Here is a 23,656-nt window from a genome sequence, read left to right as displayed (position 1 = left end):
TACTGTAAAACTAGCAGAATAGATGCAGATTAAAATCAGAACTAATGTCTACCTGGGACGACCTTTGGGGTCTGTGTGTTAAATAATGCGGTGCTGCTCTACTGCTGACAAACCGGTCATTAGGTATTGGTGACCACCAGCTGTAGGAAGCTAGCTCTCTATATAGTGCAGTAAAAAAAGAAGAGTACGCTGTTCAGAGTCCAGCGAGTCCCCAATTTGATGACATAGCCAATACTAACGCTCTATTTGTGGTAGTCTGGGAGAGTAGTTAATTTTATTAGCGGGTAGTGCTAAGCATTTGTTGTACTCACATAAGCAATAAATGAGGCAAACAGTTAAAGAATAAATAGAGACTAATTTAGAAAAATAATTATTTGTATATAGTACACACACTCTACACTAATATATATATATATATATATATATATATATATATATATATATTTATAAACACACATACACACACACACACAACCAACAACTACATTCAGAGGCCAGTACTGTATGTCTTATGAAGTTTCAAAAGATAGCAAATAGTTCAAAGTTGAGTACAATTACGCACCATACAACCCTATATGAGGAAATAGCAGGAAGGTAAAGCATACAGCACAGACAGTTGTATGGGTTCAACTTCCGGGTTTAAAGTAGCAGGAAGCAAAGCTCCAATGGTCCACCAACTGTTCGTCCGGAGTATCCTGAATTCCGCCGAGAGCAGGTGGAGTTGGTAGCTGGAGTGTTACGAGGAAGAGAGGGCACTCTAAAAACAGGCTACACAAACAGGGGCTAAGGTTGCAAGGACCTTCTGGACAAGGGAACACAGCTGGTTAGTCATTGGCCAAGCGGACAGGGTGCAGAGCTGGTAGATAAGCTGGCCCCAGTGCATAAAGGTGCTCCTCACAACCAGGGGCCAACATCTGGCAGAGGTGAATTCAGGACTGCTGGGCAACTTCAGAAGCGAGTGGTGTTCTGCAACAAAATCAAGTGTCCTACACCAGCTGCTAGTTAATAGACTTTGACTGGGAACAAAGGATATTAAAGAATAATCTCAAACTCATCGTCTCGAAAACAGAAATACTAATGTGGATCTTGACAAAACTATAACCCAAGATTTTCTTGGTTCTAGGAAATGGGACAGCCATTAACTATTTCGACTAAAGTGAAAATCTTTCAGAGTGATTACAGTCTCATTCCGATATTTTGACAACACATCTACTGCTAAATACTGCTCTAAAAAAGAAAACAGGCATCATTGGCTCTGGCAATATTAAGTCTGGCTTATGCAAATTAACTTTGCATTGGACTTACTAGTAAATCAATTAGCAAACTGCAAAAATACAGAGCACAACATTAGAAAGTTCTCAATTTAAACACAGCCATGCTACAGCTGGCTTCAAAACATACGCTGGTTAGCAGTCGTCGGAAGAATATCGTTTTAAGACCTGTGCACTGCACATCTGTTGATCTCTGGGACAAGACACAGCTTTCTACAATAAATACCATAGACTTTGCAAAAAATAAAAAGCAGAAACCTGAAATCAAGAACTGCCCACTGTAATTAGTTTCTACTTACCATAACACCTGCATTGGAGGTGGCTAATTCTCAATACAGAGATGCACATTATAGAATAAACGGTCTGAGAAAATCAGATCATTAAACAATCAAATGCATAATCAAGACTCAGGCCACAAGCTTAACTTGTTAGTAGCTGCTACCTACAAGCCTATCCTCACACTTCATCTTCTTTCACAAGTATAAACCTTGCTCACATGCAGCTTTGCCAAGTTCGGAATACACTCTCTGAGGATCATGCACAACACAAATAATCAAATCTACTAGATAACACAGCTATCAACACTTCTCCCATCCATGCACCACAGAACTATAGGTCAGTGTATACAAAGGGCTTTAGCCCTTCAACAATGAATCGGTTACAGAAATACAATACAAAGTCCTGTTGCACTAACCGCATGGGCCAGGCCGTCTCTCTAGATATTAATTGAACATGTTGCCTTTTTGGTGCAGAGGTTTACTTAACCTTTAATAAACAAATGACCTTTCCCTTTGAAACCTAAACCCTAATAATAAAACCACTTATAGAGCGCATGGTTACACTAAAAACAGTGTGTCCCTGCGCTAAGAAATGCTATAGCTCCCTGAAGAGGCCGAGAACTGGGGAATAGTCTGCCCCCAGGCTACAGACTCAGTTATTCCCTTGGAAAAAGGTAGGTTTTTAGTTTAGATCTGAATAATGTTTCTGAGGGCTCCATGCGCAGGTTGAGCGGGAGATTATTCCAGTGCTTGCTCGCAAGAAAGCGGAAGGAGCTGCCTCCCATCCTGCTCCTGCGCACACGAGGGATTTGAAACAACATTGTTCCAGCAGATCTAAGGTCCCGGGAGGGGCGATGTATGGCCAGAAGGTTGCGCAGGTACCTTGGCCCTTTGCCATGTGCAATGCGGTGGGCGAAGCAGAGGGCTTTAAACTTAATGCGCTCCTCAATGGGGAGCCAATGAAGTTTTTGTAGAGCTGTTTTGCCGGATGCCCTGCGCGGGAGATTAAGTACCATGCGGACGGCAGCATTTTGGACACATTGTCGTTGGTATAAGCCTTTCCTGCTCAATCCTAAAAGGAGGGCATTGCCGTAGTCCAGATGTGGAGTCACCAGGGCATGAACAAGAGTCTTCCTGGCACTAATAGGAAGCAGATCAAGAACTTTACGGAGTGTTTTTAGTATTCCAAAACATTTGCCCGTAATTTTGCTGATCTGTTGCTTGAAGGAAAGGTCCGCATCCAGCCATATTCCCAGGTTCTTAATAGAGAGTGCTGGGCGGGGAACTACTCCTAGATCGATAGGCCACCAGGCCTGCGACCAGGTAGAGGAGGGCTTGCCTACCATCAATAGCTCAGTCTTGTCGCTATTGAGGCGAAGACAGGTATTATTCATCCAATCTGCTACTGATCGCATACAGTTGGAGAAATTGGTGGCGTCCTCCGCCTGGTTGTTGGAGAGATTAATTATCAGTTGGGTATCGTCAGCGTATGTGACGATATCCACACCAAAAGTTTCCACCAATTGGGCTAGTGGTTCCATATATAAATTGAATAGCGTAGGGCTCAGACTTGAGCCCTGTGGAACCCTGTGTCTCAATTTGCGGAGAGACGATTTGTAAGGAGGACAGTGCACCTGAAAACTTCTGTTTTCAAGAAAGGATCCTATCCACTCCAGGGCTGGTCCTACCACTCCCAGATCAGAGAGGCGAGACAGCAGCGTTGAGTGCAGCACGGTGTCAAATGCTGCACTGAGATCTAACAGAACCAACGCTGCGGTCTGTCCCCCATCTGCAAGTTGTTTCAAACGTTCTGTGGTGAAGAGGACCGCCGACTCGGTAGAGTGGCCTGCTCTAAACCCTGACTGAGTGGAGTGGAGTAGAGAGTTTTCCTCCACAAATTTCATCAGTTGGCTATTTACTATCTTCTCCACAATTTTTCCGCAGAAGGGGAGAAGGGAGATAGGGCGGAGATTCTGTAGCTGGGAAATCTGTATGTTTGCTTTTTTTTCAGAGGTATTACTTGTGCTGTCTTCCAAGCGTCAGGCACATGACATTCCTGGAAGGACAGAGTGATCAGGTGATCAATCTGCTCGATCAAACAGTCAATTACTTCCTTACAGCGATTGGGGGCAATCACATCCAGGGGGGAGCCAGACTTAATGCTATTAATGATAGTGAGCAGGTCAGCTCTCTCAGGAACGAAAAATGGAGTCAAATGGGTCTTGGTATCGGAGGCGCTTCTCACTCCCACCTCATTGATGGGTGTGGTAGCTGTAAAGGTGGCATGTATTAAATCTACTTTTTTTGTGAAAAAATCTGCGATGTCATTGCATAATTTATTGGTGTAGGTGTCTTGGGCCTCAAGTCTGGAAGGGGTTGTAAGCTCTTTGTAAATCATAAAGAGTTCTTTAGTAGGATTTTTAGCAGATTCAATACGACCTTTGACGTGAGCGCCTTTGGCTGATCTAACAAGTTTATGATAAATATTTAATTCTTTCTTATAGTTCAGCCTCTCAACTAGATTATAGTTTTTCCGCCAACTTCGCTCGGCCTTTTTACATTTGGCTTTGGCTTCTTTGAGTTCACTAGAGAACCAAGGGGCGGTTTTCACTTTCCTGACGGGGGCTTTTAGAGACCAAGGTGCTACTGTGTCTAACGCCCTCGACACCCATTCTTCATAGTTATCCCATGCTTTAAGCAAGTTGTCAGTGGGAGGGGGTGAGTCATTAAGAAGGGCACTTCTGAAGTTTTCCTGTGTGAACTTCTTCCAGTTTCTAAATTTCGTGGGTACGGTTTGGTTCCAATTATCGTCCTGCGGGCCAATCTCCACATTGAAAGGGATGACAAAATGATCTGACCAGATAATTTGCAATGGTATGGCAATCTTTAATCCTTCCCAGTTGGCAAAAACGGGGTCGAGAAGATGACCACGTTGATGTGACGGGGCAGTCGATTGGAGTTTAAGTGACCGCGACTCCAGAGCTTCCACCACCTCCTGTGCCTCCTTACAATTGGGATTGTCAAAATGTAAATTGAAATCCCCCAAAACAAGGAATTTTTTGTAGCGGAGAGAATATTGGGTTATCAGCTCTGTTAGTTGATTGCAGAACTGAGAGGTTTTGCCTGGAGGCCGGTATAGAAGGATCCCGTTGATAATGTTTTTAGGGTTGAATTTTAGCGTAAAGAAGCCACTTTCGCAATTAGGCAGCGAAATCTTTTCTTGGGTGCAGTGAAGATTGCTTTTATAAATTATTGCTATTCCCCCGCCTATTTGCCCTACTCTGTCAATTCTGACTAGGCTGTAGCCAGCAGGGACTGCTTCCAGGGTTTCGGGAGTGGAGGCATCATCTAACCAGGTCTCTGCGAGTAGGAGCACATCAAGATCTCCCTCCAGAACCAGATCATATATCTCTAGTTTATGTTTTTTAAGGGAACGACAATTTAGCAGTGTCAGCTTCAATTTTGTAGGTGTTGCTTGATCCTTCCTCCCTTCCCTCGTGGAATAATTGCAACCCGCACATTGTGGCAGTGGGGAGTCCATAGCCACCGTGTGCAGGCAGCCATCCCCCACATAGGGGCGAAGAGCAAGCAAATCCTCCCTAGTATATCTGAGAAGTTCCTTGGAATCATCAATAGGGGTAAAAAGGGCAGGGGTACTGGCCCGTGCCCCGGTCTGCTGCAGACGGGCGCAGACGGGCTTGCCTTTGGCGCGCCCGCTGCGCCCGCCCGCTGCGCGGACGGGAAGGTGTCATCATTTTATCCCGTGTGAGGCGGGTGGGAAGCGTCCAACTACTGGACCGCAACCCAAATAGTTCCCCCAAGATGGCGCCCGTTCTATCCTGCCGGCGTCAGCCCCAAGCTCGGCTGTACCGGTCAGGAAGTGGGATGAGGGGCCTCGGCGCAACTTGAATCTTGCACCGAGGGATCCGAGGTACAGGCAAAAGTAAAAACGAGCTATCTAAAATATTTTACAAATTTTTAAAAGTATTCTGCCAGTACTTGTAAATAGCGGACAAACAAAGGAAAGAGGGAAGAGAACCCCCGGCTTCCGCCTCAGGGGTGAGCACAAGCAAATCTGCGCCCCACCTGAGGCTTCGTGGCTAAATAGCGTTCGGGCGGGCGGGAAGCGTCCAACTACTGGACCGCAACCCAAATAGTTCCCCAAGATGGCGCCCGTTCTATCCTGCCGGCGTCAGCCCCAAGCTCGGCTGTACCGGTCAGGAAGTGGGATGAGGGGCCTCGGCGCAACTTGAATCTTGCACCGAGGGATCCGAGGTACAGGCAAAAGTAAAAACGAGCTATCTAAAATATTTAACAAATTTTAAAAGTATTCTGCCAGTACTTGTGAATAGCGGATAAACAAAGGAAAGAGGGAAGAGAACCCCCGGCTTCCGCCTCAGGGGTAAGCACAAGCAAACCCTTTTGCTCAACTACATATAATGCATTACACACAAGCACTGATGACCTTAACTAGCATTTCAATTATCGATACCACCTAGATTTAGTAGAACACCAGATTTAGATCTTTCCCTCCAGTATGGTATTTTAAGTAAAACAATGATAAATATGGTAATTTAGCATGAGTGTACCTTTGGTTGAGCAATTCCCAATGCTTCAAACAGTTCAGGGTGCTTGACAGGAAGTTCAATTACTTCCTTTATTTCTTTAATTTGCTTGTCTAGACCACCAATCATTTCATAAGTGGAGTCTGGAACCTTTTCAACCATCATCAAGGACACCAGAGGATCCACTTTATTTGGAAGAATTTTGTGAAGTGTGTAACTGTCATTCCTCAGGGCAACGCGGCAGTTTGGGGTTACCTATTTAAAAAAAATAAAACAGATGTTAGTATTCTACAGCACTAAAATAAGTATGTAAAAAATATAAGATACACATCCTCAGATTAATACCGGGAAATTGTGTAGGCTGGCATGAGGGAAGCAACGCAGTGCTTCATTAAAAAAAAAAAAAAAAAAAAAAAAACAAGCATTGGCATTGCCAATAGGTCTCGCATTTGTGGGACCTTATAAGTATTTAGTTTTGCAGCACAATATCCTTGTTGCATAATCGGATATTGTGCTTCAAAACTAAATACTTATAAGGTCCCACAAACGAGACCTATTGGCAACGCCAATGCTTGAGGACCCCCTGTTACCCGCCTCTGTGATTCCCAGACTATGTTTTCCTTTTGTTAATAAACGCTTGCAAACAGCTGGCGCATGCGCAGAGCGGGGGCAAGCAAGGGAAGGAGTGGAAACAGGAGGGAGCCGGAGAGATCGAAGAAAGGAACCTGGAAGTTATGTCACGTTGGCTGCTTATTATACGACAGTAAAGTTGCCCTACATTTATAGTGCAACTTAGTACTTTAAGGAAGCAGTAAAGGTGAGGAGAAACAAGTGGAAGGAGAAAAGGAATTAGAGAGAGGGAACCGGAAAACCCGATGTAATAGGTCAGCAGTTTGCATAGATAGTGCTTATGCCACATGCAGATAGGGTCAAAGCGCTGCATCTGAAGGGGAAAGGTACACAGAAGTGGCGAGGGGAGGATGTCACTTTATGTAATGTATTGGCTTGTATAGTGCTTATTGCGTTTAAGACGTTTAAAGCGCTGCAACACAATTGAAGAGGGAATGACAGGGCATGGGGGGGAATACTTTAGGGAATTGGAGTGAGGGAAAGAGGGAACATGCTACGTCACACTGCTTGCTTGGATGATGTTTAACCCTAAACTGCTCCAGAGCTGCAAGGAGGGGACTCTAAAGAAAGGAAAGCAAAGAAGGAAAATATGTAAAGCGCTCTGATACCCGATTCCGTTCGGGTCTAGTTCGCGCTATATAAAACTCGGCAAAAAAAAAAAAAACCTCCTTTTACCGCCGGCTTGGCTTGTAAAAAAAAAAAAAAAAAAAATGCGTGCGCCGGGAAAGGAAGGCAGAAGGCAGAGAAGGGGAGGGGGAGGAGAAATGCGACACGGCGGGCAGGGGAGCGGCGAAAATGACTAATTAGGGGAGGAGAAGCCGAGAAGCCGCAGAGCGCACGCTGGGCGAAGCCCTTTGATGTGCTCTGCGGCAAATGGAGGGAGGCTGATGCGCGTTCATGTTTGAACACGTGGTTCACATGAACTGCATGAAAACGCCATGAAAACGTCAGCAAAAAGCTGGTGGTTTCATGATGTTTTCGCCACTTGAATTCTCGCTCCGCTCGATGCGCATGCGCGCATCGATAGGTCGCGAGACCTAAAAAGGAATAGGTTGTTTCACCTTGGGCAGTGAACAAACTATTATACACAGAGTTTCAACCCCTAAATATTCAAACAAATTCCAAGGAATCAAATCAAGGCAATGCTTATATACAGACCTGTGGGACCAAGGAGGGAGTTTCATAGCTTCTATTCAAGAAGCCACAGCTATGGTCCATCTTAAGGCTAGCAATGCCAATTTTCTGGAACACTTTAATTTGCAGACTGCAGTCGATTCAAATAAGGCTGCCTCAGAGATGTGCAAATTTAGTAATTTTGAATATGCCCCAGTATATACGAGCCCACGTATGTGGCTGGAACACATTTGAGACCATATATATGCGGGTGAGAAAGCAGAAGCGTAACGCCTCCATACAGGAGCTGTCAGGGACTGAACATAAGGTTATTTTTTTGTATCATTTGCAAGAAGGGGCAGGTGGTTATAAAAACACCGACTATAGTTACATATCGTCTTTGGTCTACAGTAGACCCGGACCAACTGAGGAAGTCAGTGCCTATATCTCATGAATATATTAATACTTATGTGGAAGCATATAACGCTTACTAATGCATTAAATATGATCCCACATACTAAAAGTTTAAACTCTCAACGCTCTATCTTGTCAGCGCCATGGTATATGGCTGAACTGAATGTGGTCAAGAGGAAATGCAAGCAACTATAGTACCAAAAAGAAGCATACTTCTAAACACGCATTCAAACATTATAAAGTAGTTTTTAAAAAGGGGCAGACAAATTACTACCAGCAAACTATTGTTAAAGCGAAAGGCCCTACAAAGGAGGTGTTTTCCATCTATAAAATGTTGGTTGACCCAGAAACCATCTCCACAGTGGGTTCGGCGTCTCAAACATTCTGCTTGGAATTAGCAGATTTATTTTAATGAGAAGCTTGAGCGTCTTATCGCATCCTTCTCTTCCAATAATACTGAGACTATCAATGAATCCTCTGCCCCTCCCTAGACTGGTTGAGGTGGGCATACTTTGGAAGGTTCTGGGTTGGATGGAAGCTTTTTTTGTCAATAAGGATGCAACCTGGGCATTTCAAAGGGCTCTTGATTCAGTGATAGATCACAAGGAAAGGGCCTGAAAACCTCTCAGGAAGATAAGATAAGGGAATCAGAAAGGGTTGGGATGAGGGCCCGGGATCAACCTTTAACCTTTGATACACAGATACATGTGGCTCAGATCCAGGTGTGATCTCACTTCCATGAACCTTGTTGTGGGTTAATCAGTTTCGGAGTCCTGTCTGCTGTGACAGATATCTTTCAGAAGGAAAGATGAAGGGCAGAGATTTCAATATCAAAGAAGCAGAATCTCTACATAAAATTTTTAAGGGTCCGACCATAAACCAATTTTGTGCCTGAAAAGAGCTATAAATAGGGAAGTCTGAGCCCAAGGTTCGTACTGCCAGAGCAGGTAAGTTGAGGACTTGGCCTTTCAGGCCCCGGGGGATATACAGACTTTAGTTTTCACAGTCCTACTTGAACTCTAAGTGACTACAGTCACCTTATTGACCGAGGGAAAGAGGGGGGGAAGACCACAAACGGGGTCTAGTAGTTTGCATTCCTTGAATGTTGCCACGTGCGAGGGGTGGAAATAACACTACTGTTACATGGGAACTTAGGAGCGGGGGGGGGGAGGGGGGTCAAGGGGTCAGGGGACACAACTACTAGGGTGCCTACCTGAAGGGGGACTATGTTATTGCTTATTGAAGGCCCTTTACCTTTGCATGTGTAGTATAAGAATTAAGATACTTCTCATACAAAATCAGCATTTGACTGCACATGGATGTATTATGTGCGCTGCATGCACGTTGAGTTGAATTCACTGATCTGTATGGACACTTCCCTTCGAGGGAGCCTTGATTGCTAATGCTACATTACCAACTGAGAGTCAGTTGCGGAAGGAGGGACTTGACTCAACTGAGTGGGATCTATATTAGGGTGGGCCCTGTGATATATATATATAATATATATATATATATATATATATATATATATATATATATATATATATATATATATATATATATATATACTCATATACATGTGACATAGCTTAGGGCAAATCAAGGCTCTACAAGAAAAGCTAAGCTATTTCACATTGACAAACAGAGAATCGGGGTGTCTATTTGCCAATGAGTTCTCAGCATTAAAACAATAAGTTTGAAAAGTCTTCCTTATAACTGGATACCAACAGTGAGGAAAACTAAATGGCCCTTCTCGTACTATAAACTTCCTATTTTTCATGTGGGTTTTATTTTCACATCTCATTACGAACAAACAGTAAGCAAAAATGGTATAGACAGAAGAGGCTGTGCTAAAAAAAATAACCAATGAAGATAAATGAAGCAATTCATTTTCCACTGCTTTAACATAAGCAAAAATGATAACTTCTTAAATATCCCTCCTCTGGGCAACATCTGTTCATAATTCAAGCTTGCATAAACTCTCCCCCCAAACAAATCGTTTGTCAACAATAAAGAGCCATTCAACGGTAAGTGCAAAACTAAACTGGTTACACAGCAACAGATCTCCAATTAAAATAGATACTCATTCTATGTGAAGGCTTTTAACAGAACAGATAGCACAATACAGGCAGCATGCATGAAAAATGGGAAAAGTAAAACAGAAAAAATCAAATTATAAACAGCATAACACTGAGAAGACCTATGTCAAACAATGTTCAAGTCTTGAAAACAGCTTTTAATTTACAGTCAGGAGAATGTTAACTGCTTAGTCATTTAGGTGTTCGAACTTACGTTAATTAAAACTTTCACATAATCAAACATCTCTTTAAAATAAAATGCATTTCTATACTGCTGCCCTGGTTATCAAGCATATTTTTCACCGAGTGTTAGGACATGGAGCGCAAGGAAGCTAGCTTGATCCATAAATGAAATAAAACCCATGTAGTTGTCTACTGACAGTACTACTACTACACATTGAACTTTCTAACAAACCAGCTGCTTCAACGTCCAAAACTCCAAGATATGATACACCACTCAGCACAATGTCATCCCAAAGAAGCACCTGTACCAGTTTTATTCTGCCCTTCTTCCTAAGACTATGTTAAACAAACCAGAAATGAGTAAACACATGATAGAGTACAGAATCGTAAGCAAGCCACATACAACTCTGGAGTTATGTGCTGAAGTAAATTGCCGGAGATCTTCAAGCTAGTCTGCTGACTGTAATATTACACTTTTGAAGCACGGAGCACGTGTTGGCTGGATCCCTACTTGGAGGCATTACCAGCTGGCTACACAAACAAGACTCTGGTAAGCAATGGGAACTCTGGAACCAACCACGTGGAAAGTTGCTAAACTGCTGCAAGCACTACAAAGACATACCAAAGGAGGAATGTGCCCTATTCAAAAGGCAATAACACTGGAATCAATACCTAGTGGGTTGCGGAAAGCAACCCCCCCCCCCAAAAAAAAACACCACATGGGCTAATAATGAACTTAAACGAAAACTGTTCTTGGATATTAAGAGCATGGCAAACTTTTATTGATATTACCACTTACATACCACTTTATTATAACAGTCCTACAAACGTACTAAGGATTCCTGTTTGCATATAATGGGCACTAAAATATGCACTGAAAGTAGCAACAAGAACAATACAGATTGACCATTAGACACAACATTTAGATGTTTTTAGGTGAATGGTACTTATTTTGGACTGAAAGAATGTTTTGGGGAATATGGACATGATTATTAGTAGTAATTGAATGGCATAAGTACTGCGATCAATTTAACTTCAATAAAGTTCCAAATAATATTATAATGAATGGAAAGAAAGTTGTAATACCATAAGAAGGTTATCACTTTTCTCAATCATATTTATGTATCTACAAGAATAGCTTTCCTTCAAAGTTGATAACCTAACACGGTTTTATCCATTCATTAGCTATACCACCGTCACTTACATGCCAAAATTCAGAACCAAAATTGAACAATACCCATTTTCTGCCACGATGGTAGCAACTATAAAAAATACAAACGTGCACTATTAAACAAATCACAAATCAAAATGTTGAGGAGTAACTTTACTTACATCATTGATGTCAATGTTTTTGTCAACATCCACCACAAACTTTCCCTCAGGGTGAACCTAGAGGAAGAGGAGGAATCATTTAGTGTTATAATATCCTGCATTTGAGGCCAACGAAAACCATTCATATTCAAATAAATGTAGCTAAAACATTTTTACTTACAAGTCTAAAGACATCTTATAATTGATCTGTATGTTAACTAGCTGTACCTTTCCAACGATTAGTATCCGACTCCACCTTGGTGTCCTTTTATCTGGGCATCCTTCCCCTCCTGGTATTTGTCTCAGCAGAACCTATTCGCACCCTAACTGGTTCTGGCACTGTAGCTCTACAAACCCGGTTTGCCCTTCTGCATAAATGTACCTGCACAGCTACCCTTTACCTCAACTCTTATGCACTGCCCCACGTTCCCCTCCCACTACCCATATGCCTCCTTCTGTGGGATCCCTCCTCTGTCCCTCCTCGAGGCCTAAACACTGTTGATCAGGTATGGTCGTCTAGCGATTGCTCCACTGCTGTGAAACTTTCCTCCTGCAATCTCTGTCCCAGTTCTCTTTCCCACTTGCTCATCCTCTGTGCCCCATCCACCCATTTCACTCCTAGTAAAGTGGAGATTTGACAGCATTCCTTGTGAGCACCTTAGACTCCTGTCTTTGATAATTAGAAGCATTAATTCAATTTATATACTGATTTTTATTCATTGCAAATTGAACTCCATATCAGAATATTTTAAGTCACCACCAGTTGAATATAGAAAACAAGAATTTCAAAGGAAATACTGAGCAAATGTAATACAGTACCATCAAAATGGCTCAGTAAGGACGAGCTACCTATGCTTCCAAGCATTTATATCATTTTTTCTTAACTCCTAAAATAGAAATAAATCAAATTAAGCTTTTTCACTGGAAGCTGCAATCTTTAAGCCATTCTTATACATACCAGAGCAGCACTTGCTTTCGAAACAGTAAGGAGCATTCCCAACAACCAGACTAGAGTTATGCTCTAGAGATAGTGCATCTCCAGGACATCCAGTGCGGCAACCAGATTGGAATCAAGTTCTCGGAAGTGATTAGTCACAAACATGGTCTCGATCTGACTGCTAGCTATCATGGAGACCGCGACTTCCAGCTTAAGCGAATCAATGTCTATTACAAAGTATGTGGTAACAAGTATGTCACTTCAAAGTTTGGGATGTGCACAGCCTGTCAGCTTAACTGTGTTATCTGTGCTGCCTTGGGTATCACTCTCCTCCCTGAGTGTAATAGAATAATCAAATGGTCGCGTTTGAATTGCCAGAGCTGGAGATCCAGCAATTTTCTTGTGCCCAGGGTGAGAGTAACAAGTATGTCCCCAGAGCATTCTTGGTCCATCTAGCCTGGCACAAAGGATTCTGTCAGATCGGGACCGTCTGGCCAGATCTTTGAACCCAACAACGGCCTTTGGTCAGAGGAGTGCTAGAAATAATTGGGACAAAGGTCACTACACAGAAGGTGCTGAACTAGCACTTTTTCATTCTAGGGTTTGCCCCGCTAACCAGTTGTGCCAGCCAACAGTAGCGTGCCCTTTCTGTGCCTGAATTGGCACAGCAAATGTTTGATGTCTAAAACATAGAGGCGGCCTATCTGACAGTGTCAGCAAAATTCCGTGGGAGGATGTCAAAGGAGGAGGTTGATGAGCAAATGCTTAATGTGAAATACAAAATTAATAGGTACTTTGCCAAGTGAAACCCAAATAATGTGAAAACAGCAGTCTGATATTCCGCCGCAATACATACCAAGGAACAATATAGTATTTTGTCAGAATAAAAAAAAAAAAAAAAAAGGTTTAGCCAATTATATTGTTCGTCGCAGCAGTATGTGAGCAACAGTACATCAAGCAGCAATAAGTTACATACAGCAATGCTTCCAGTACTATTGGTTGATGCCGGATGACACATAGGCTCTTCATAATTAAATAAAAGGTCTGAAATCTTTTGCTGATAGTCTGTACTACTAAAAATCAAAATGAGAAAGGTATAGTTAAAAAAAATAGGCTTGCAACGCTCTCCTTAAACCAAACTTTCAAGCTTGAGTTGCCACTGGGACATTAACAACAAGCATTGACAACACTAACTGAGCTTGCCTTTTGCCAATGCAAAGCAATTGGACATTTTTCGGTTTAGAATCAGCAAAAAGAAAAAAAACAGGAATGCTTCCAATGCAGACATCACATTTGTTTTATTTAAGTGTGATGATGTATACATGGGCGTACATAATCAAGAATGCCTATATCCATCATGACGCTACTGCTAAATCATTACCTGCAAAGCTCTAAACCATTCAGAGTGGTGCCTATGGTCTTAGAATTGCTAAATCGATGTGATGTTGTATTAAGGAGTCACCGTGCATAGGTCTGACAGGGCAGCAATTTCTTTCTTTTAGTTTACTATTTCAACATGATTGACACCCTTGGATCGGAGAAAGAAAGAAAAAAAAAAGAAAACTAGGATTGCAAAAGTACGTTTTGACAAATGAGTAGCCCATTAGCAAATTGTACCTGCTTGGACAAACTAAACTAGTAATAAAAAATGTAAATAAAAAAATGCAGGACGAGATGGCCATTGAGAACAAAAGGGGAGGAAGGGTTTCTTTAATAAATAAAAATGCTGAGCTTTGAGGGGAAGCAAGGGACAGATGAGCTGCGGGTGGAAGAACAAGGAGAATGGGTATAGTAGGAGTAGGTGTGCGAAGGCGGTAGCAGGTTACAGAGAATTCAGAGTGCAAGAAAACACATACACTCTCATGGGGTGCTAAAAGCAAAAAAGTAGTAACCTGAATCTAAGATGCGGAAGGCCACAAGTCATTTGATCAAATACGTGTTAAAGAAGACATGCTCCAGAAGCGAGACAAACAAGTAACAGAGAGTAAAGCTACTGAACAAAAAGCTGGGAAGAGCAAAGCGCTGGCTCAATGCATATTGGAGACAATAGCTCTTCAACAATAGACTGATAAAGTTGTCTGTACTCGAGATCTACAAACCACAGGCCACACTTCGTGTCCAATCAAATGCATGCGAGTGCCTTCAGCCCTTCATACCTTCACCAGAACTTTCTTCTTGTCCATGGCTCGCACCACTTCACCAACATAGGATCCCTGTTCCTGAAGAAGTTGAAGCTCCTCTCGCAACAGGCGCACTAAATGAGAAAACACACAACAATTCTTAGACCATAGGCACCACTCTGAATGGTTTAGAGCTTTGCAGGTAATGAATTTGTTGAAGATTCAATTCCGACTAATAGCTGCATTGCAAGATCCAGGAAAAAAGTCCAAATTAAAGTTTTCTTCTTGGAGAAGTACCTCCAAAGTGAAAGACTCTACCTAGGGAGAGTAGGAACCTACATTTAGAATGGAGGTCAGGTTAGGATGGAGGTCAGGTAACATGCGAGATTATGGCAAGAGTATAGCTTACCAGAAACGATAACAGGTGTTATGGGGGTGGCTAGGTTTTAGGTTTCAACCACTAGTGAATCAAAGGAATAGGACAGTTGTTTGGCAGTGCACACTTTTTGCTCTAATTACGTCTTGCCAGCCAGGTCAATCAATAGTCATGGTATGAAGTTAATTTTGGATGGAAATTAAAAATGAAATTGGTTATAGCCAAGCAATACCATGTGCACCGAACACCTAATTCAACGGTATAACACAAAACTGTTAAGCGTCTTAACCGCATGCGCGCTAGCGGGTTTCCCCGCTGTGCGCTGAAATTAAAAAAAACGCGGTTTGTGACAAAGCCAGCTCGTCATGCGCGTAGCGCAGGTAACGCCCATGACGAACTGTCTTTGTCATCCGCATCGAAGGGGTTAAAATAACCACAAAGCGTGTAGACAACCGTTTCAAGGGCAAGGTGAACCCAAGCTGTTCAAATACTTGATATTAGTGCTTTTATTTTTTTAAGTGTTACCTAAACTAAAAGGCTCTTAAACCTTTTGGAACCTGCACAGTAAAGGATATTAGGCCAGATAACAGAGGTAAGCTACATGCATGTGTTTTAACTCAAAACTTTCAAAATGATGGCCCACATGTACGAAAACATTTTCCCATAGAGACAGAATAGGCAAAACGCCTTTGATACATATGGCCCCGAGATTTTTGAAAAAAATGAAATATCATTGTACCTTTGGCATTAAGTTCATTTCGTTGCGCTTGTAACCGGCGAAGATTTTGACTCTTATCATTGACAACCAGCTGTTAGGAGGTAAGGCATCAGAAAATTATCATTAACAGAATTCAGAACAAGAATCTCGACATCTTAACAGCAAACTAAGATGAACAGTCTAATCTATGAAACAACTGTGTACAGGTTTAACTATGATGTTGTGGAAATCACTTCCATAATCAATGACATTGGGACAGAAAGATTCCTTGATCATTTTCTGGAGAAACCCCCCCCTGAAAATATTGGTTTAATTGGATTTTCTAGATAATGTATTTAAACTCTGACTTTAGTCTGCTAATATATCTTGCAACTGAGTCTGTAGCGCCAAGACACTCCTCGGATTAGCTGTGCGCTTTATAAATCCACTAATTCGTTTATTCAGTATTTGGTTGCTTTTAATGTACACACAGTATCTATTCCTAGTTTAGGTCTGTTTAATTTTAACCGTAGTTGCCCTTTACTGTGTTTATTTTATTTTGCAGTGCCACAACTGAGTAGGGTGTAGATCAGGGGTACTCATAGTACGGCCCGCGGGCCGCTGGCGGCCCGGCAAGCCTTCCCTGGCGGCCCGCGGACCTAGCAGATATCGTACCCGAGTTTTTTTTTTCTCAAAGTGTGTGTCTGCTCTGCAACCAGAGCGCCACTCGGCAACTCTGCTGCTCTGTGGGGCCCGGGCGATTTCCGCGATAGTCCGAGTGAGACTGCAGGGGCGCGGAGAGGTGATCAAGGCCTCATTAACATGCCAATGGTCTATTAAAGATCTGTCAAGAGCTCGGGTGCGGCTGTGTGTGTGGGCCTGCGCCTGGAAGCTGTCACAGCCCGGGCACACACAGCGAGGGTGAGGAGACAGAGGGAGGGGGGGGAGGGAGCCGCATTTCAGAACCTGCACTTTATTTATGTTGAGCAGATTTCAGAGGGGGGAGTGGGAGGGGGAGGGAGTGGATAACGCACGCTCATTTTGTCCAACATTAGTATAGCATTAAAAGGGCATTGATAATATAGGAGAGACTGGAATCCCTTTATTAAAGCGTGTCTCTGATTTCCATACGGTAGGCGACTTGTGACATCTCTAGTCGCCTGTGAAAAAGAACGGACATAGCTGATCAACTGTAATGCCTTATTACAGCTGAGCTCTGACATCATCACGCCTGATGCCAGAGCCAGCGGCAAAGGTGAAAGGGAGGACATGGAGCATCATTAAAGCTGCAATTTAAACATTCAAAAACGAACCCTCGCATTTTCTGAATGAACGATGATCTGTAGAACGGAGACATTTATGGCAACATATATATATTTTTTGCATGCATGCATTAGGAAATTGTAGAAAAATATATCATCTCTGTTTCTGGCCATGCATATTGCTTCTGAATTCTGCACTACAACATTTTAAAAAAATCTGACATGTATTAAACTGATTCCAATATCTTTTTGCAAAAAAGTCTAACTGCCCTTTGGTGTGTTTAATTTTGTGGTACAGGTCCGACTTTTATTCATCAGGTCAGCAAACATACTATCGATTTCATATGAAAGTGCAACAACCCAAGGACTTTAAGCAGTGTGTGGGAAGGGTGATGGAGTCACCATGTATTATAAGAAATAAAGTACCCTGTGATTTGCATTAAAAGGATATTACAAGGCACCCCAGAGTACCAAGACCATATGAAGGGAGGGAGAGGGAGGGAGGGAAAGGGAGGCAGATGGAGGGAGGGAGACAAAGGGAGGGAGGGGGAAAAGTAGGGAGGCAAAGGGAGAGAGACAGAGGGAGAGCGAGGGAGGGAGGGAGAGGGAAGGAGAGAGAGGGAGACAGAGGGAATGAGGGAATGAGGGAGAGGGAAGGAGAGAGAGGGAGACAGAGTGAGGGAGAGAGAAATAGAGTGAGGGAGAGAGAAATAGAGTGAGGGAGAGGGAAATAGAGTGAGGGAAAGGGAAATAGAGTGAGGGAGAGGGAAACAGAGTGAGGGAGAGGGAAACAGAGTGAGGGAGAGGGAAACAGAGTGAGGGAGAGGGAAACAGAGTGAGGGAGAGGGAAACAGAGTGAGGGAGAGGGAAACAGAGTGAGGGAGGGAGACAGAGAGAGAGAGAGAGAGAGACAGAGACAGTCAGAGTGAGTGAGACAGAGGGAGAGAGACAGTCAGAGTGAGTGAGACAGAGGGAGAGATGGAGAGAGGGAGTGAGAGGAAGTGAGAGGGAGTAAGAGTCAGAGTGAGTGAGACAGAGGAAGACAGAGAGACAGAGGGAGAGAGAGGGAGGGAGAGAGAGAGAGAGAGGGAGGGAGAGGGTGAAAGAGAGGGAGGGAGACAGAGAGAGAGATGTGTGTATGCCGGGTCTGGTGGCTCAGTGGACGAAGGTGTCCGCTGCAGGGACCTGTGATCAACCTCATGGTCGCAGTTTTTTTTGTTGCTCTAGCCCCGCCCCCTTCCCCACTGACCCCGCCCCCACCGGTGCGGCCCTTGGACACAAACCACACTGAAAATTTGGCCCCCGAGAGAAAGTTTGTGAGTACCCATGGTGTAGATGGAACTCATACGTTAAATAAAACATTGATTACCAAAGCAAGTTCTTAAGTTAAATTCAAACAATTACCAGTTTGGATCTTGGAAAACACACCATTACCGAGTTAAATTACTTTCCCTTAACAGCAGTATATTAAGAGTATTCTACTTAAGCAAGAATTAACAGAATTAAACAAAATAGATTCCGGTAATAGGACACAGGTGAAAAACTATTATTTTCATTGATGAAATATGGAGTTCTGGTGACCCCATGTGGATGGTTTAATAACAACACTAGACCGCAATAATGAAAACGTGGCATTTTTAGGACTTAATTGATGAACAGATATTTCTCCCTAAATCACTAGTTCTAGTGTTTTGCAAGGTATGCCGCTCATAAAAGCATAGGCCACCACAACTGAAATCGTCAAGGATTTAGTTTACTGGTAGGTCTTCTTTGTAGATGGGCTTTTTTGTTCAGGGAAGCAAAACCAGTTAGTTATTTCTACAGCGGCTATTGTTTGGGTATCTGCTTCGGTAGATGCATGTCTATGTCAAAGGGTTAGAGAGAAAAGCAATCTCTTACAGCCAATTTAAAAATTAACTTTGCCAAAGGCAAAAGTGAAAAACATTCTTTACTGATAGTGTGCAAGTCAGATAGTGTAGATGGGTGAAAGCGAGAACGAGTCAACGATTCAGTGAATGATAATGCGAACAGATGGATGAAAAGGTGAGCGAGGGAGTGCATTGTTCACTGGCAAGTGTATATACGATTTGCTGTGCTTTTGCATGGAGTGGCTGAGCTCAAATGTTTTGTCCTGATGTTGGTGTGGACAGACCCCACTTTAGGGGCCACAAAGCAGGAGTTCCTGGGCCACAAGTGTGGCTGTTGAGATAATTTGACACAGTTTTTCTGGGACCTGTCCTACTTAGGCACAGAGAACTGGGTCAGGTACATGCTTTCTGCACTTAATTCTCATGGTGGGGAGGGTGAGCAGTCAAAGGCTTCTAAGGGTGGTAGAGTGGGTGGGGGGGTGAGGGGCAGCTCAGAACTCAACAGTCAAACAGACACAATAACGTAGTGTCCAGGTCATTGCTGATCTTAGTAAAACGAAAGTGCTTTAGCATCGCAGTAAAAAGAAATACTACAAAGTTGAACTGGGGCTCAGCTTCAGATTTGCGATCTCAGCTACGATTCCTAGTTCAGCCATACACCCAATAAGGTGTCTTATCCCCATTCTAGAAAGCTCTCGCAATGTCTACGGTGATTTATACAAATGCAGCTCACTAGTGATTACCCCATAGGATAATTTGTAAATCGGTACACCGTTCTTGCCAAAATAGGTCATACAGGCAACAGCTAGTGTTCTCAGGACAGATTTACCACTGCAAGATAAGTTCAGTCTTTCACTTTTCGATTCTGCTTTACCTGCTCAAAGAAATGACAGCTTGTGCTGCACTAAATGGTGTGCTCCTTGGATCCACATCTTCAGCTTTGGCTCCGGGGATAAAGGATCACAGTGGTGGCCTCGCTCTGCACTGAAACCACTGGCGATGGAGTAGCGTGATACGCCTGCTTGGCAGGCACCGATCCTCAGCGGCTGCAGCCTTCTAGCTGGTTTCAGATGGGTGCTCATCGACGGTAGTTGTGGCCTCAGAGCCGAGAACAGCACTTCCACATCGGCAACAACAGAGGCTTCCTTCATGAGGTTTATCAATGAAAGGCCCTAGGGCACACCACAGGGCTGTCAGAGGGCATGAGGTTGCTTTTGCGATCGAGTACCACAGGAACTAGAATGGGAGACCCCTCACATCAAAGGATCAGCTCTGGCTTCACTCTCAATGGCGGCCAGCTGCTTCTGGTACCTCCTCCAGCCGAAAAAGTGCTGGGCTTCTCCTGCACGACCAGACACTCTTCATTCCTCTCCGAGCAGGCAGACAAACCATTAGTTTCCAGACAGACTCAGCTAACCTACCAAGTTGTGCAGACTTCAGGTGAGGTCACCTGATCTCTGGGAGACAGGATGTCATGCATACACTAGCCCTTGTTCCACAGCAGCACTTCAAGTACTCTGTGAATCACTCCCTTGGTCAAGAAGAATTTGGAACTGGAACAGACTGGGTAGATTCGGGTCCCCCTTTATGCACATTTTCCAGATAAAGGACAAGGATCTACTGTCTTAAGGTTTTGAAACCGATTTTTTGTTGTTCCTTTTCAAATGTCGTTTTCTGGCTGTTGTACTGGGGAAGCAGCTGTGTGCAAGGTGTTCGCTCTCACAGCAGCTAGTAATGAGGCTTGCTCCAAAGTGAAGTAACCAAAACAAGTGCATAATTAAGTGTGAGATCTCTGTATCTGGCTGTTCTAAGCCTCCCTGAAGCTGCAATTAGGAAAAGACAAAAGGGGCGTACTTTACCTAGAACATTCTCACCTTTAAGGACACAAACTACGGACCCACCTCTCAACCCTAGCATCGACCAATTGGCATTGCTCAAGAAATAAGTAGCAGACCCTTGGTCACACTTAAGTGCCAAACTATCCACTAGAGAGCACTCTTCTCTGAAACAAGAAAAAGGCTCAGCCAGGTAATTCACAACACTCGGCATGCTACCACCACTGCTTTATGTTCGGCGCAGTCTGGTCATAGAGCAGTTTCTGGCCCCTTGGATTACCATGGCTAGGCCTATGCACTAAATAAGGATTTTTGCGGGCCGCCTTATGACATTGCACCAATTTAACATGCAGTTAAGTCACTCCAACCGGAGATAAAGGGCTGTATGGCAACAAAGTGCCATTCTGGCCCTAATCGGTATGTCTTTTTTAAAAAAAAATTTAAAATGATAATCATGGGGTTTCGTTCCGCTGTGTTACACTCTTGTGTTTGAGTTGTTGTGTTGAGGTTTTGTTGTTCTGCAGTCATATTGTTGTGTTGGACTGCCAATGTAGTGGTTATTGTGTTACTATAATATTGGACACTTTTACTACCCAAATACTGAGGAGTCGTTGACAGGGAATTCTATTAGTAACCAACCATACAACATTTGCAAGCCTATGTAATAAACCTGCATCATTCCTTGCAACAACATTTTCTGGCAAATTTGAGGTCAAACAATAACTTTGAACAATCTGATATCTTAAGTAGTACTTGTTAAGGCAGAGAAGGCATGTCAACAGAGAAACAAAGTGTTTTGTTTAAGGATGAGGGTCTCTAGGAGGTTATGATGTAAACTTGTATCACCATGTGAACTGCCATGTTACAGTGTGTATATAGCACTGTCAGCAGATCAGACTTGTTAGAAATGGGATCCCTGGCTGGCCAGGGCTTGCGCCAAAGTCAGTCAGAGACCACCACTTCCACATCAGGGCAAGGGAGTTACATGCCAAGATAACCCCTGCTCACCCCCTTGGTAAGGTAGCACGAGTAGTAAGGCTAAACTCGGAGGCAATGTGAGTTAAGTGTTTGCGTGCGCACCCAGCAACAACACCCAAGGCGCTCAGCCCCTCACTCTATTTACTGGCAGGGCTAGGGTCATCAGTCGCACCACAGGGGGTGGAGCCAGCATTGTGTGGGGAAAGCCCAGCCCTATTCAGGACCCAGGTGCACTCCAACCCCAGCCATCAGCATGCTAATCTCAACACTCACCACCGGGCAGACCCACCCAGACTCCTGGAGCCAGGCTCACCAGCCAATCACACGCCAGCACACTAACTGCACAGACAGGCACACTTCTAGAAGTGGCACTTCCATACTAGACACATGCACACCGCATGCATCATTGCGCAGCATTCAATCACACAAGTCCGCACATACCAGACTCGAGCCTGCATACCCCACGCATCAGGAATTACCAGGGACACATACATTCCCCATACATTCCTATGGGAGGGCAGGCCTAGCTCACCACATGCACTCAGAGTTCGCATGCACTTTTCACTGGGACACAGTAAAAGTGTGTAGAAAGCAAAAATCACCATCACCAGGTCACATTCAAAAGCTAAAAGTTTAGGGGTGGACCTGCCACAAGGGCCAAGTCTAACAAGACTGCTACAAAGCCCAAAACAGAAGATTCCAGCCTGTGCATCTGGCAAGTATATGTTGGAAAATAGCTCTTTCTGAAGGGTCACCCCAAACTTTTTGCCTTCCTCCTCCGCCTTTGCTGCATCTTTTTGTTGGCTGTGAGAAAGTGCCATCTTTCTTGCATTGGTATGCCCCCACTTTTTTATTAACTGCTGATGTGCTTTTGACTGAGTGTGCCCTGGGTTCCTGCCAACCAGGTACCCAGGGCCTGTGTGCCTTCCCTAAAACTGTGTTGAAACTAAAACCCAATTGGCATCTCTGGCCACCTGCCAGCCTTTAGTAAATGATACCTTAGGTACCCAAGGCATGGTGATCAGAGAAGACCCCTGAGGACTGCAGCACTTATTGTGCCACCCTCAGGGGCCCTGTACCCTGACACCCACACACGCCCACATAGCCCGCTTCCCTAGCATACTTCAGTCACCCCTCTAGCTGGGTGCCCTATGGCAGAGGTGTGGGCACGAGTGCATGAGCTCTGTGCCCCTACAGTACCCAGTGCCATTCCTGGGCACTGTACGTGCAGTAAATAAATCGTAAATCATACGTTCTTATATAGCGCCTTTCACCGTAAGGTCTCAAGGCGCTTGCTTTGGGAACCCGTCCTGGCTTTTCTCTGCGAGATAACCCCTAACTGGGCATCCCCAAGGTGAAAGCCAGGCATCCCATCGCAGTGGGGCCATCGTGGAGATTAAGCAAGCTATTGCCCAGAGATGCAGAGTGTGAACCCATGATTCGAGTAGGCGCCGAGACGAGAATTATCGAGTTCGTGAAAATTTTGAGCTCAAGACCCTGCCGTGTCGGGAATTGAACCCTGGTCCCGGGTCTGACCTCTGCGTCCGGGTCTGCCTCCTCTAACCGGTGAGCCACACTTCTCCACAGTGATGCCATTAAGAGTATATGGTGCTGGGAGGTTGTCATTACGTACTCCACAGCACCATAATGGCTACACTGAAGACTGACAAGTTTGGTACCAAACTTCTAAGCACATTAAATCCGCACTGATGCCAGTGTGGGATTTAATGTAAAATGCAC

The 23,656-nt window shown here is 43.9% G+C and overlaps 1 protein-coding gene across 1 annotated transcript in view; it reads right to left on the bottom strand.

Moving 5' to 3' along the window:
* Nucleotides 1–23,656, bottom strand: part of LOC144755784 (26S proteasome regulatory subunit 8) — a 156,388-nt gene that overhangs the window by 77,273 nt on the left and 55,459 nt on the right. Inside the window, exons 3-6 of the mRNA XM_078645025.1 lie at nucleotides 16,016–16,085; nucleotides 14,937–15,034; nucleotides 11,865–11,921; nucleotides 6,139–6,369 (exon numbers count right to left, since the gene is read on the bottom strand). Of these exons, the coding sequence (XP_078501151.1) occupies nucleotides 6,139–6,369; nucleotides 11,865–11,921; nucleotides 14,937–15,034; nucleotides 16,016–16,085 (456 nt within the window). The remainder of the gene's footprint in view (nucleotides 1–6,138; nucleotides 6,370–11,864; nucleotides 11,922–14,936; nucleotides 15,035–16,015; nucleotides 16,086–23,656) is intronic.

This window comes from Lissotriton helveticus, chromosome 5_1, assembly GCF_964261635.1.
Source record: "Lissotriton helveticus chromosome 5_1, aLisHel1.1, whole genome shotgun sequence".
Classification (NCBI taxonomy): domain Eukaryota; kingdom Metazoa; phylum Chordata; class Amphibia; order Caudata; family Salamandridae; genus Lissotriton; species Lissotriton helveticus.
The sequence above is the reverse complement of the archived record's forward strand: the minus strand, read 5'-3'. Positions and strand labels throughout refer to the sequence as shown.